At 39.0% G+C, this 16143-nt stretch overlaps 1 protein-coding gene across 1 annotated transcript in view; it reads right to left on the reverse strand.

The window, feature by feature from the left end:
• spock3 (SPARC (osteonectin), cwcv and kazal like domains proteoglycan 3) overlaps positions 1-16143 on the reverse strand; it is a 409772-nt gene that overhangs the window by 98858 nt on the left and 294771 nt on the right. Inside the window, exon 5 of the mRNA XM_028804996.2 lies at positions 14347-14464. Within this exon, the coding sequence (XP_028660829.1) occupies positions 14347-14464 (118 nt within the window). The remainder of the gene's footprint in view (positions 1-14346; positions 14465-16143) is intronic.

A 16143-nucleotide genomic window follows, 5' to 3' on the forward strand; every position in this document is an offset into this window, starting at 1 on the left:
GAGCCCATTTGGGTTATTATAAAAGGGTCTGCCTCCCTCCAGTGGACGAGCCGGAGTTGGGAGGAGGGAGACGGAGCTTGTGAGGAGGGGAGTGGAGGTCAGAGAAAGAGAAAGAGAGACAAGAGGCAGTTGTTGGTGATAAGGCATTGTAGTACTTAGATAACAATAAATGTTTGTGTTTTGGACATTTTGCTGTCTGTCTGTCTGTGTCCGGTGGCTGGCTTTCCACAATACTTACAGATGATGCTATAACGGCTCATTGGGGCGCAAGGTTAGTCTGCAGCAGTACTCAGCTGTCACAACAGCGGTCACAAATTCCCTTTAGCCAGCAGAAGTGTCAACAGTTAAACATTGTATATTTCAACATCCGTGCAGGAGAGATTATTAATCAAAAGGCATACAATTCTGCTTTAATCATCACAAGTTGGGTCAGCCTGGTGAACCAGACACTGAAAAGTGAATCCAGCTGCTTGAGTCGCCAGTCCAGGAATGCTTTGTTTCACTCACTGGTCGGTGAAGCAGAGCTCACAGCAGTCTCCCATACCCCACTGCGAATTGCAATTTATCAGCCTTGTTATCTGGTGATTACACATTGGCCAGCAGGATATTTGGCCATACTAACAATGCACCAATGTACTTTACTTACATGTACAAGTGTCCAAGTAAGAACACAAACCTATGTCAGATCATTCCAAATTTTAGAGTTTCTGCATCTTAAATATTTTACTTTCTCCCCAGTATTAAAATTTGTCTTGTACCGAGGAAGTTTCCAGTGTGTAAGCACTCACAGGTCAGCAGTGACCTATGGAGTTAAGAGAGTTTAAATGAAACCTGAAGCTTTTGTTCTGAATGGTGAGAAATGTCCAACTTAATCTAATGAATGAAAAAAAATACCAGGGAAAACAGGCCCCCTGTCTTGGAGTGGAAAATCTTCAATTTTTGAAACTGCAGGCTGCTTATATTAAGTTTTAATTTTTGCTCATACGAACAAGGATGAACTGAATTTACAGGACAGTTAAAAGAAATGTAACTGCAGAGGCAATTCACATTGAAAGATTCTCATATTTTATGCCTCTGTTTTTTGTTAGTTTACAATATATGTGAATTCCCTATGTGAATTTCCCCTTGGGATTAATAAAGTATCTATCTATCTATCTATCTATCTATCTATCTATCTATCTATCTATCTATCTATCTATCTATCTATCTATCTATCTATCTATCTATCTATCTATCTATCTATCTATCTATCTATCTATCTATCTATTTATCTATCTATCTATATCGATAAAAGAAAGAAAAGCAAACATGACACTATAGTACCAGTGTTTCAATTAGTTTATAACCTGAGAACAGAAAATATTGTAAGTACAGACCAGAGGCTGTTTCAATTAGTTTATAACCTGGGAAACCCGGGTTGTAAAAATATCAAAGACTTTGAGCAGAATCTTCCATCATAAGGACAGGCAGCCAATGAAATTTGTGCAATGTCACATACCCCAAATCCCCATGTGAAATATTAACATAAATATGGCTTTTCTGAGGAACCAGAGGATGTGATGAAAGGGGAATGTCATAAGAAGCAATGTCAGAGACTGAGACACAAGACCATCTGATTTGGATACCAGAGAATGTAACCTATACATAATGTGACTGATAAATGAAAAGGCTGCTCAGGACAACATCCACCCTTGACATTGCTGATTTTATACTTCCAGACTTTGCTATCTATCTTATTCTATTTGGTATTTTCTATACATTAATAAATACCATATTGATTTTACATTTCTATACTTTGTCTTTATATCTTCTCAATTAAATTAGGGTACCTTGTGTGGGTAGATTGACATCTTCTTGCCCGCAGTGTTATCAAGGCCGAGAGGTCAATCCTCGATACTTAGAGCAATTACAGAAGAAGTAAGACACTGTTGGTTAGAAGGTGACCCTATAACCGTCTTGTTTGAGCCTTTGTGTATTGCAAGGACACCAGTGTGTTTATTGGTGCTGGTGATAGTGAGGTCCTATGTAGAGATTTAAGAGTGCCAGGCATTTGGCATCACTCTTATACATACTGATGTAAAGTGGTACTATGTGGAACATTGCAGGGTGACTGACAATTGCCATCATCCAAGACTTTGTCTGGATAGGATCTCTATGTGTATGTGTGTGTATGCATGTGTGTTAGTCTTAAAGTCTGGGAGCAGAACAATCTAGTAACGTACCTGGTAAGTCTCACAAACAGCACAATGATACATCCATCAATAACTGGTCTGAATGAAGGGATACCACAAGTTCTACATGGTAGTAGTTATTCTAGGACAAAGCTACTGTGGACATGTTGTCCACTGGCAAAGACAGGCAGCCCAGTGACCGATACGGGTGTCTAACTCTTTAACAGAATGTCCAGGGGATATAAGGGGTTTTTGGGCTATGCTGTGAGGTGATGGTCCCAATTGTATAGTGAAACACTTTTTGACCCTGGAAGTGGTTGGGAGTAGACATGTGAATAAAAACATTTTAAACATTTAGCCATTTTGAGGTTGAAAACTATAAAGTGCATATATTTATTTTGATTTTCAGAAAGCATTTGATAAGGTGGGCAGCACGGTGGCGCAGTGGGTAGCGCTGCTGCCTCGCAGCTGGGAGACCTGGGGACCTGGGTTCACTTCCCGGGTCCTCCCTGCGTGGAGTTTGCATGTTCTCCCCGTGTCTGCGTGGGTTTCCTCCGGGTGCTCCGGTTTCCTCCCACAGTCCAAAGACATGCAGGTTAGGTGGATTGGCGATTCTAAATTGGCCCTAGTGTGTGCTTGGTGTGTGGGTGTGTTTGTGTGTGTCCTGCGGTGGGTTGGCACCCTGCTCAGGATTGGTTCCTGCCTTGTGCCCTGTGTTGGCTGGGATTGGCTCCAGCAGACCCCCGTGACCCTGTGTTTGGATTCAGCGGGTTGGAAAATGGATGGATGGATGGATGGATGGATAGATGGATGGATGGATGGATGGATGGATGGATTTGATAAGGTGCTACATGAGAAGTTGTGCATCAAACTAAAAGAACTAGGACTTCAGGTGAAGTGTGTAGATGGGTGTGGAATTGGCTAAGACACAGGGAGCAGAGGATTATGGTGGGTTGAACCCTATCAGAATTGGCTAATGTTAGGAGTGGTGTTCCTCAGGGGTCAGTGCTGGGGCCACCATTATTTTTTATATATATAAACAATGAAGATAGGAATGTAAACAACAAGCTGGTTAAGGCTGATGATAATACCAAGCAAGGTGGATTGGTACATAATCAACAATCGATTGAATCATTACAGAGCGACTTGAACAGCATACAGACTTGGGCAGATGAAATTTAATGGAAGTTAATGTAAGATATTACACATAGGAAGTAAAAATTTTAGGTCTGAATACACAATGGCTGGTCTGAAACTTGAAATTACCTCTTATGAGAAGGACCTAGGAGTCATAGCCACCATCAACCTCCAGATAGTGTTCAGAAGCCATTAAGAAATCTAATGAGATGTTATGATACATCATGATGTATACAGTACACATCAAAGTAGGTTAGGCTTAAGCTTTATAACTCACTGGTGAGGCCTCATCTGGAGTACTGCATGCAGTTTTGGTCTCCAGGCTGCAAAAAGGACATAGCAGCACTAGAAAAGGTCCAGAGAAGAGCAACTAGGCTGACTCCGGGGCTACAGGAGATAAGTTATGAGTAAAAATTAAAGGAGATGAACCTTTTTATTTAAATAAATGGAGATTAAGAGGCAACATGATTGAAGTGTTTCAAATTATAAAAAGAATTAGTACAGTGGATTGAGACTGCTACTTTAAAATGACGACAAAAACATTGGGGGACAGCTAGAGACTTGTTAAGGGTAAATGTTTCATTACATCTTGCCTGAAGAAGGGGCCTGAGTTGCCTTGAAAGCTTGCATGTTGTAATCTTTTTAGTTAGCCAATAAAATGTGTCATTTTGCTTGACTTCTCACTACATTCCTAATGGCTAACACGGTACAACACCCTAGTACTAAGGGTAAATGTTAGAAAGACTTTCTTCATACAATGAATCATAGACAAATTGAGTAAATTACCAAGTAGTGTGTCAGACAGTAGGACTTTAGGGACTTTCAGAATTTGACTTGATGTTGTTTTGGAGAAATGAGGTGAACAGGATTGGAAAGGTTTGTTGGACTGAATGGATTGTTGTTGTCAAAAATTTTTCTGATGTTAGAAAGGAAAAAAAAACCCAATTAGTTCCTCCTTTCCCCTATCCCTAATGACAATGCACTTTAAAAGAAGATTTCAACATACTGTTAGCCTCCATGAAAATCAGGTTGATTGAACTATTCAAATTTGCAAAACTGAATCAAGTGTTATAAAAAAAAGTGACCACTGACCATCCCAAGTAAAACAGGTTTCAAAACCCTTCCTTACCAGTCCTATTTTTTCACACTCTAATGACATGAATGATCAGAACTTATAAATACAGTAAGTGTTCCTGCACTGGTAGCTGCACCTTTTATAAAAACAAACATGGAGGCAACACAGATGCTATAGTCAAACAGTGAGAAATCAAACTAGAAAGAAAGCAGACTTTACTGAGACTGAGATACGGGAGTGTGATATAATGTAAAGAAGTGTCAACACTTTCTTAGATTGAGGACACAGTATGGTAAGTACAATAAGCAGGGTTTACCATCAATTTTAACAGCTGTCATTGTCACTGAGCTCCCGATGCTTTAACCATTATAATTACTGATGATGTTACTTGCATCCAGGCTGCTTTTTCTGGTTACAAGTACACAGAGTATTATGTTGTTTAACATTTTAGTTTATGTAAGACAAAACTTTTTTGTAATTTAAATATTAGGTTTGTACTCTTGAAGTCTTCTGTCTTTTCCTACTTGAGCGTGGCTTCCTGAATGTTAGCGCCTAGGAGCCCATAAGTACTTTTTCTGCAGTCTTTTTATTGTGCAATTTGAATCCACACCTTCATATTTTAGTGCTTTCATGTGACTGCAGTAACTGCTGTTTTAAATGCATTTTAGTGGAACACAGAAGTGTCCCTTCATTTTAGATTATGTGAAATTCTATAGCAAAAGTACAATCAATATTTGTGAGTCCTTCCTTACACAAGGTTACTTATTACTACTACTGTGTGAGTTATTAACTGTTGTACTTTGCATTATGTAAATAAGTCTTATCCAGTTGAATAAAGTTCATCCTTCCACCGTTCTGTTGCCTTATTACCTTTTTTAAAATGCTGAATTAAAATGGCTAAAAATATAATATATATAACCTACCTCTCATCTGCCATTAGCATGGAGCAAGCAAGAGAGAGAGACAGCGAGCAAACAGCGAGAAGGCAAGAATGGGAAAAAGAGAAAGGCATCCTACTAGCAAAGAGGAGAGTGCATGCTGCACATCTGAACTCCTGCCTCCTAATGGCTAAGCACCAATCAATTACAAAAGCAATGAAACATGGAATACCATGCAGAACGCTTCTGTCAAGCTAACTGCATTCTAGATGCACAGTGCAGTGCATGTGACTTCCAGCAGATATACCAAAAATTACATGACAATTGAATCTGCCAGTTCAGAGTTGCCGTAATTTTAGTTCACATTTCTAAGTAAACATAACATTTACTAAATTTCTAGGATTTTAAATCTTCCTCTTCTTCTCATACATTTGTCAAGAGTCCTGTCTTCAATTCAAAAGCACAGTAATATGAGAATGTCTGTCAACAACAACAATTTGTTTCTTGTATAGCCCAAAATCACTCAAGGAATGCCTCAATGAGTTTTAACTGGCCCTGTTTTTTGACAGCCCCTCTACCTTGACTCTCTAAGAAAACAAGAAGAAACTACCAAAAATTCTTTTAAGGAAAAAATATGGGAGAAATCTTAGGCAATTTAGGCAGAGAGAGAGAGAGAAAGACCCCCTTCAAGGTAGGTTAAGTGCACATTGGGTGTCAAAAAATGAGCAAAATACAAAGCACAAAACAGAACACAAGTAATCCTCTTCACACAGTTAGATGGGTGATCTATCATTGCCACCTGAGGAAAACAAAACAGCAGTACAAACTACAAGGCAAACTGCAAGAATAGATTATACCACTCACTAAATACAGAACTATCATATATGAGGATTCAAATTTGTTAAAACAAATCACTACCCGTTCTTACATCCAGACTTTTCACAATAGATCTTATAGAAGGTTTCAGGGAGCTCAAGTCCATCTGAGAGGCACCACTGATGTCAGATGGCCCAAATGTCAGGACCTCAGTTTTGCTCTCATTGAAATTTAAAAACATTTAAGGCCATCCAAGATTTAACCTATTCAAGGCAGTCCAAAAAAAGTTTTAAAGAGTTTGTATTTAGTGTGCTTCCAAGGAAAGTAAATCAGCATATCATTGGTATAACAGTGAAACGAGACGCCATAACCTCCAAAAAAAATCGGGAGTGGTCTCCCCTAGACTTTCTTGTGTACTCAGATATAGGGATGGATATTTGAGGAGTAAACTGCAAGACAATTATTATATTTTTATATTATGTACATTAGAGAACTTTCAACAACAAATCAAATCAAATTAATAACACATTGAGCAATTATTATAAAAGTAAATTTGAATAAATTGGACTCTGCAGCTGTATGAATAAAAAGTAAAGTACCACTTCCAGTTAGCGGAAATAGCTCAAAAGTTGAAAGAAATCTACGTTTTGTACTAATACTTGTATGCAAAATTTGGTTGACCTACCTGAAAGCGTACTCAAGTTATTGTGTTTACATACACACACACACACACGCACACACACAAACAGACACACAGCCATAATTCCAAAAAAAGGTATTTTCTGACTCACGGAGGTCTAAAACGTCGAGTTTCATCAAAATTGAATTTTTGGATGATTACAATACTTTCCCTATGAGAAAGTAAATTGGACTAAGGGAAGTCTAAAACATCAAGATTCATCAAAATCTTGAGGTCGAATTTTTGGATGATTGCAATACTTTCTCTATACTTTTGTATATGAGAAAGTAATAAACCCTAAAGTAAGCATATACACAGAAAAAAGGACTGGTCCATTATTAGAACCCGAAAACATGCCACATTGGTCTTTCATTGAATGTTTTCACTGAACAAAATGAAAAAGGTGAAGTTATCTAAAAGTAAACATTATTTTTGCCTGCATAATAATATCAGATGCCGTATCATGCACTATGTTATATATACCATACAGTACAGTAGTGCTGTTATTCTGAACTTAAGTTTGTGGTAACACTTAATACAGTTATGAATACAGTATATGAGTCTACAATTAAGTTAAAATTAAAGAGACTATGATGAGGTCACTGTGTTTGTGGTGTAAAAGTATAAGAATAAATACAGTATATATATATATATATATATATATATATATATATATATATATATATATATATATATATATATATATATATATATATATATTGTGATGGATGGCCGGCTTCATATTCCGGCCCTCACCCCCAGGCCACCAGGAGGAGCTCTCCCGACAGCATGGACGGGCCCCGAATTCCAGCAGGGCCTCATGGACTATGTAGTTTTTATACACAGCCCTGCTGGATACCTTGGGGACCACTGGGAGTCGCTGTCAGGAGGCCCGTGGACTCATATGTGCCCTATAACCTGGAAGTACGTCCTGGCCACGTGAACAGGAGAGATGACGTACTTCCAGGTTGAAGAAAAGGACTTCTACCCTGACCCGGAAGGAATAAGGACTTGTGGGTAATGGAACAGGAACACCTCCGGGTCAGGGGGTATAAAGGACTCTGGGAAAGCCCAGTACACTGAGCTGAGCTGGGAGGTAGGGTGGCGAAGTGTCTGGGAGAGGAGGAGTGATTATTGTGCTGTATTATTGTGTTATATGAATAGTGTGGAGTGGAGGGTGCTTGGTGCACTGTGTAATAAGAAAATAAAAGAGTCTAGGACTTTTACCTGGTGTTTGGAGTGGTACCTGAGGGTTCAAGAGGTGGATCAGAACCTCTACTGCTACAATATATATATATACATATAATATATATATATATATATATATATATTATAAAAAAAATCTTGGAAGGCTTGGAAGGAGATGATACGTGATTTTCTCTGAGACACTTTAACGTCCTGCGAGACAAAGCAGTGAGACAAAAGGACAGGCTTTTAAATGATCGACGCAAAGTGCGGCAAGCAGAACACGCAGCTCGGCAGCAGCAGCAGCAAGCCAGCAGCTGATCCGACCGCATCTCCTTAGCATACGTTCAGCCCCCCCTGCTCATGACGTGAGCAGAAGAGACGTGCCCTATGGCGGGGGGCGAGCAAAGCGAGCAGGGGGCAAAGGCCCCTTGTATATATATATGGAAGGACTGGGGGAGAGATCGGGCTCAGGGTATTATTCTCCCCGGAATGCTAGAGGGCAGCAAAAAAAAGATGAGTTTCTGTCACCCCAAAGATTCTCGCAGGGCATGCTGGGAATTGGAGTTTACTGCAGCCATGTTAAATTCCGTTGGGGGGGGGGGGGCGGGGGCAAAGTGGGAGCTACAAAGACAGCAGAGCCCTACTACATTGGGCTTTCACCACACTCTGGGAGCCACAGTCGGGAGGGAGAGAGAAAGCAAAGAGAAAAAGCAGCAGAGGAGGAGTAGAAAGAAAGAAAGAAAGAAAGAAAGAAAGAAAGAAAGAAAGAAAGAAAGAAAGAAAGAAAGAAAGAAAGAAAGAAAGAAAGAAAGTGCTGTGTTTAGTTGCACTTTATTTGTACTGTGCTGCTCTGGGGTACAAGAACTTTAAAACACCAGAAATGCTACATGTCGAGAGTGAGCATTCCGACATGACAGGGATGTCATGTTCATAATTTCTGGATGATTAAAGTGACCATACAAACCTAGCTGATTAATGTGCTGGAATAATCAAATTGTACTTACATAGTTACCTTAATAAGAATTATCTGTTTGAATTCTCCTTCCTTGATTTTTTATAGAGTTTTTTATATTCTTTGGGCAAATAGTTTGCCTTCTGTCAAGTCAGAGGCATAAGACTTAGTTGACATTATGACCTAGGGTGCTAAAAAATAGATTTGCTAGGTCAACGCTACATGAGCCAAATAATGTTACAGGGCTGCATAGAGTTTAAGAAAAGACACCAATGTGGAAAAAATGATAATGTTGATCATCGTTGAGATGTTTCTTCTCCTTGTTAGCAGTATACTTGTGATCAGTTCAGTTGATTGGACTTGATTAAGCAAAGCACACACCTGCTGTGCCAAAAAAACGAGCCATGACGTCAAAGGAATTTCCTGCAGAGCTTAGAGACAGTATTGTGCCAAGGCACAGATCTTGAGAAGGTTACAAAAACGTTCATGCTGAACTTTCTGCATGGAAGGTTCCTGAGAGTACAGTGACCTCCAGAATTCTTAAATGGAAGATGTTTGGAATGACCATGACTCTTTTTCCTGGCCAAACTCAGCAACTGGGGGAGAAGGGCCATGGTAAGAGAGGTGATGAAAGAGGTTAGTCACTCTCACTGACCTCCATAGAAACTGTGAGGAGGTGGAAGAAACTTCCAGAAAGACAACCATCACTGTAACACTCCACTGATTAGGGATTTATGACAGAATTGCCAGAAAGAAGCCCCTCATTAAAAGACACATGAAAGCCCACTTAGGATTTGCAAAAAAGGCCGCTAAAGGACTCCCAGACTGTGAGAAACAAGGTACCCTGGTCTGATGGTGCCAAGATTGAACTGTTTGGAATCAATTCTAAAAAATATGTATGGAGGAAATTCTGCACCACTCATCACCTATTCATGGTGGTGGCAGCATCATGCTGTGGCAGCGACTAAGAAACTAGCCAGTGTAGAAGGTAGCCCAGCTACAGACAGACACACAGACCCAGAATGTCCAGAACACACTCTTTTATTTATTTAAACTGTCCCGCACACAATACCATGCTCCAATATCCAACTCCACTCAATCCTTTCTTCTGCCACCTCCACTCCTCACTCACAACCTCGTCTTCTGCCTTCCGACTCAAGCCCCTTAATGGAGTGAGACGGCCTCCTTTATAGTGCACCCGGAAGTGCTCCAGATGTCCCATGATTAACCTCCAGCAGCACTTCCGGGTGTGACAGAAGTGCTGTATGTCCAGACACTGGAGCTGTCCAGGTGCCCCCTGGTGATGACTACGGACCCCCAGCAGGTTGAGCTTCTATGGTCCAAATCTGTGGCCCAAATGCCCTCTCGTGTCCCGGGAGAGGTACCCCTGGTAGTGCACAAATTCCCCCGGTCTTCTCATATAAAGGGTGTCCCGTCCGGGCAGGGTCTCCGGCCATCCATCACACCAGCATCAATGGAAAGTATAATGGAGCAAACTACAGAGATATCCTTAATGAAAACCTGCTCTAGAGCATTCTGGACCATAGATTTTGCTGAAGTTTTACCTTACAACAGGACAGTGACCCTAAGCACAAGGCAAAGACAGAACAGAAGTGGATTAGGGACAACTCTATGAATATCCTTGAGTGGCCCAGCCAGAGTTTGAACCTAATCAAATCTCTGGGGAGATCTGAAAATATCTGTCCACTGATGGTCTCCATCTAACCCGAAAGAGCTTGAGAGGATCTAAAGAGAAGGATGGCAGAAAATTTCCATTTCGAAACTTGAAAAATCAGACTGAAGAAGACTCCAGGCTGTGAAGGGTCCAAATACTTGTTTCAATGGGATATTTCAGTTTTTTATTTTTATTACATTTGCAAAAACTTCTAAAATCCTGATTTTGGCTTCTCACTCTGAGGTTAAGTGTTGCTAGATACAGAAGAAAATGAATTGAAATGATATTACCATAAGAATATAACTTAACAAAATGTGAAACATTTCAAATGTCAAACCCACTCATTTTAATTCAGGGTCCTGGAGATCATATTTGGGCATCAAAGACTAAAAGGTAGTAGTAGTAGACCCTATAAACTGTGGATGTCAGTCCATCACAAATCATAAGGTCCTCTTGTGCAGACACCCACAATCATAAGGTGCCAGTTTAGAGTTGCCAATATAAATGTCTTTGGGGAACCTTTGTGGAAGGAAAACTGCAGTTCCCCTAGAAAAAACACACAAAAGCAGTGTGTAATTTAAATTTAAATATTTGTGTTGCAGAACTGCTAATCACCATTACTGCCATTCCACTACCATCCACACTAAAGAAACTCATTTTGCATCATGGAATTGAATGGATGGATAAAGCAGTCTGCCCGATTGAAAGCACAACTGCAGTTATCAAATGAATGGGCGCCACAGCAAAATTCACTCAATGAGATCAGAAAGAAATGACATAAACCAGAAAGGTTTGTCAATCTTGTCAGTTTAAGCCAAAGCATCAGTCTTCATTATTCCTTCCCGCTGGGCACAACAGAAGAACAAACTGTGAGTTGTTGATAGCACAGAGGAAGTTAAATTGCAACCAAGAACAGACAACACCAAATTTTCAAAATGCTGAACAGCTTATTTCTTAAAAAAGCTGCTCAGTTCTCCTTCTTAAAACAAGACCTAAACCAATATCATTACCATGCTGTACTGAGGGGAAAAATATTGTTTATTTTTTGCTGATTGCCAAATATGACTTGTAATATTTCATTTTTGTGATGTGTTAATATAGAATTTAGGATTATTAGATAATATGCAGCTTTTAAATAAATAGATGTAAAGGTAAAAAGGCTGAATTAGCATAAGCAGGCCTGATTGAACCTGGGTTAGGGGGGTTGATGGAGCCTATTCCAGCTAGTATAAGGTGCAAGGCAGGAACATACCCTGGACAGGGCGAACACACACTCACACACACACGCACACGCACACACATACACAATAAGTCCAATTTGGTAATGCCAATTCACCTAATACGCATATTTTTGTACAGTGGGAGAGAAGCGGAGCACCTGGAGGAGACCCACATAAACGTTTGGGAAACAAGTGAACTCCAGACATTGGCAACCTGAGACGTGAACCCTGGAACTGCATCTGTGTTTCTTGCATTTTATTATCTGATATGGTATTGTATTAATTGTTTGTTGTTTGTATTGTACTACCATCACTAATTTTTAGACTTTAAACTAACGGTGTACTTTGTACACATGACAATGAATTTTGAAATTGTACTTTACCAGTAATGCCAGATTGCATGATAACGTGCAGTGAATACACTTGACTTTTAGTTTTAATCCTCTTTGTCTTTACGTTTATCTTTATGTTTGCTCAGAGGTTGATGTGCTTGCTGCTTCCTGAGCAGCTCGTCTTTTCTCCACCCTAGCGGGCCGCTTCTTCCGTCGGCATTTTTATGTGTTAAAACTGATTAAGTCAGTTTTTGTGTTGCAATTACTTAGTACGTTTTTCTTAATGTTTCACTTAAGCTGGAACTTAAGTGTTCAATTTGCCTCAAGAATGATTTAAGATATGAAGAGGTAGAGGAAGTGATGGCGAAGGTGGTAGGGATGAAGTGCATGCGCTGCACGGGCGCCCTGCTGGCCACTGCCAAGAGTTGATGCTACAATAAGATAAAATAAAACTAAAAAGAGAATAAAAATCATCACACCGAAAGCGGACATTAGAGGTCACGTAGTATATGTGTACTAAATTTCTGGTCAATAGTTCAAACGGTTTGCGAGCTACAGGTGATTTTAAATCCTGGACAGACAAACTAACAGCCACGGTAGCGTATTATATAAGAAGAAGATATTTAATAGCCTTTGGAAAATAAGTAGAAAGCTTACGTGTATTTGCTATTCATTACATGTATTTAATGATAAATACTTTCTAAAACATTCACAAGAACATCCAGACTCTACGAAGGAGGACCTTGGTCTCCTTATTGCAAGGCAGCAGTGCTACTACTTTACCAAAGTGCCACCCCTGTCAAAACTCAGAAATATTAAAGTGTCCGCTTCAATTTTAATAAAGTCTAAATATTCTTGATTGTAGTATAAATGTTACATTTTTCACCCTCTGACAGAGATCAATAGAGGGCCAGATCCCTAGCAAAGGATCAAAAAAAATCAAAAATAGCGTCGTATTTATAACAAGTGACCTTAAAATAGTTTAAAATGATACCCCACATACTTATGTTTGAAATTTGTCAGTTTGAATGTTCTGGAAGTGGTTCTTAAAGGGTTTAAGAATCAAATATCCAAAATATTATCATATTCATAGTCAGCATCCTTGAAACACCATCAAAAAGCACTCTACATTACCTATGTTACCAATCCCCATTTTCTTCAAAGTTTTGTAAAAAGGAGTAACTCTGACCCCTTGTATCCCATTAGGGGACGAACCCCTGGGGTTGGTTGATGGGGCCTGGACAACTTCAAGTCCTTCTGATCATTTTTGATTGAAGACATCTAGTGATTTCCTGCACAACACATGGTCCATAAATGACCTAAAAACTAGGGCTTTTCGGGTCTAGAGGGCCAAAATTCATTCAAAAGTATGTTGTAAGTCTAATGAGCACAAAAATGATAGAAAACAGTGAACAATAATCAAAGTGAACAAACGCAAAAAAGGCAACTTAAACATAAGCCAAGCGAGGAACCATGGCTTGACCAAAACAAAGTGCTTGGGACCTTTTAGTCAACATGTTATTGTATTTAGCTAAAAGTAGCTTCACTGATAAGTAACAAGACCATTGGAGAGTATCAGTTTTTGGATTTCTGCTGGTGCAACTATTGGTAATTCTTACATAATCAGTGGACTCAATAAAGGTGAGGATTTATAAGCGCTTGTCACCTTTTCTCCTATTTTAATGTCTAGTGTTTGTCATGCGTTGTTTCTCTGCAAATAAACAAACATATAGAATGAAGTAAACTTTCAGCTTCAGAGAAATCAGAGCAGTGCATGTGGAACATGGTTTTGAATTGAAAACAGGACTTTTCACCAATGAATGAGGAGCATAGGCGGGTCTTCAATTCAAAAGCTTCAACCCGTGTGAATGCATTTCCTCTGCTGTCATCTTCTAGAGTCTTTATTTTACCATATTTTAGCAAAAAATGCATGTGTCTTGCCCATTGGGAACATACGACTGGATGACTTGATGTGCCAATTGTGTAACAGGAATAAAGTGAGATTTTTTCACAAATGTTTTAAATTATTTACTAACATGCAGCGCTTGTCACCATTTATGCTCAATCTAGCAAAAACTTTATTACTTCAATTCTCCATTAAAACATCACTGCATAACACGTGGGATAAGTAACATACAGTATAAAAATATACTTTATGGGTAGAGTATTCATTTAAAACAGTAAAAACTAAAAATGAGTTAAAAAAACAAATTTAAAAATTACCTTAACTGAGTAAGTATGGCCATCAGTTCCACAGACAGGAGAAGGATGGACAACTGGGCACTGCTTACATTTTGATTGCCTAGATCCTGGCTTCTGACCTAGGCCAACTTCTTTCATGCTATTAAAAATAAAAATAAAAAAGTTCAAAAAGTCACTATAATCACTAAAGAAGAGAAGCAAAATGAAAAAAATAACAACAGAAAAATTACAATGCATTTACAAACATCCTATGCACATACAACAAGGTTGACTATGGTTTTATGAGAAAAATTAGTAACTGTTTGCTTTGGATTAAGTCTACACATGCACATACACACACTTAAATACTTACATTTTGTGTTTCTGTGGAGGAACATGTACATTAGCTTAATTAATTCAACAATAACTTTAAATTGTGTAAAGTAATAATGACGGGAAAGTATCTGTGCTGTTAGTAATGAGACTAGGCATTAACAGCCATTTGGAAAACCAAGCCAATAGCCAGTAAAAGCAAAATAAAATGTGGGCTGGCATATCTCACCATCAGCAACCCCAAAAAGACTTAGGACATAAGACATTTGACAGATAAGAGGAAACCGTTCAGTCCATCGATCACGTTTGTTTAGCTAACGACTAATATGTCCCAATATCTCATCCAGACACTTCTTTATGTTTTCTGCTTCAATGCCATGTCTTGGTAGTTTGTTCCAGATCCCCACAACTCCTGTGCTTCCTGTCTTCAGCTGTCAAAGCAGTTCCTCTGAATTTTCACTGGTGTCCTCAAGTATGTGATTCAGCCTCAATTGAAAGAGTTCTGTTCGATCTACTTTAAGAATTTTAAAGGCCTGGATTAGATCCTCACACAGTCTCCTCTGCCATAGACTAAAAGTTCTCTGAGTCTGTCACAGTAAGACATGTCTTAAGGTCCTGAGATGTACTTAGTTACTCTCCTCTGCACAGCTTCAAGTGCTGCTATGTCTTTCTTGTGGTGTGGTGACCAGAAATGCACACAGTACTCCAGATGCAGTCTCACTAGTGCATTATAGTCTGAGCATAACATCCTTTGATTTATATTCAACAGTTTTAATGATATACCCAAGCAATACATTTGTCTTTTTATAGCTTTGGCGCATTGCTTAGATGATGTGCCAGCCTCAACCCCCAAATTCTTTTTAAAGGCTGCTTCCTTGAGGACAGTGCCCCACATCTTGTATTTAGAATTGAGGTCCCTTCTGCTCTCGTGTAGCACGTTGCACTTTTCTGCATTAAACTTTGTGTCCCTGCCCAGCCCCATTCTTGCTGCTGGGGTATGTACTCTCCCAGCACATCATATTCTAAGTACGACCAGTTAATTGAGTACACCTTGTACAGTCATAGCAGCTCTTCAGTTTATTAAAGCATTTCTAATTAGTTCCACTTGTCATAATATTTTTCATTTTCTATTTTTGAAAAAAATAAATCCCCTTTTGATAGTCAACTGCCTGTTTTACAGATTTGCACTGAAAACAATTAAAATGACTTCTCATTGAAAACTGCTTCAGGAATGTGCCTCCATAAATATGAACTAGTTATGAAATTTAATAAAAGTCGTAAATCATACATTTTTATATTTTAAAAAGCTTTTAATATTCATGTCTTAGTGTTTCTGTGTAGCTGCTAATTAAAAATGTATCTAAGAAAATTAAAAGGAAAGATTAGCAATTAGTGTTTTAAACTTCTAAACTGGTCCTGTGTGAGTGTGGGTGTAGCTGAGTACATATGGCAAGCCACAATTATATTTAAAGATATCTTAAAATTAATTAAAATTGAGTTTAGCTT

The sequence above is a fragment of the Erpetoichthys calabaricus genome, chromosome 7 (assembly GCF_900747795.2).
Source record: "Erpetoichthys calabaricus chromosome 7, fErpCal1.3, whole genome shotgun sequence".
NCBI classification, from domain to species: domain Eukaryota; kingdom Metazoa; phylum Chordata; class Cladistia; order Polypteriformes; family Polypteridae; genus Erpetoichthys; species Erpetoichthys calabaricus.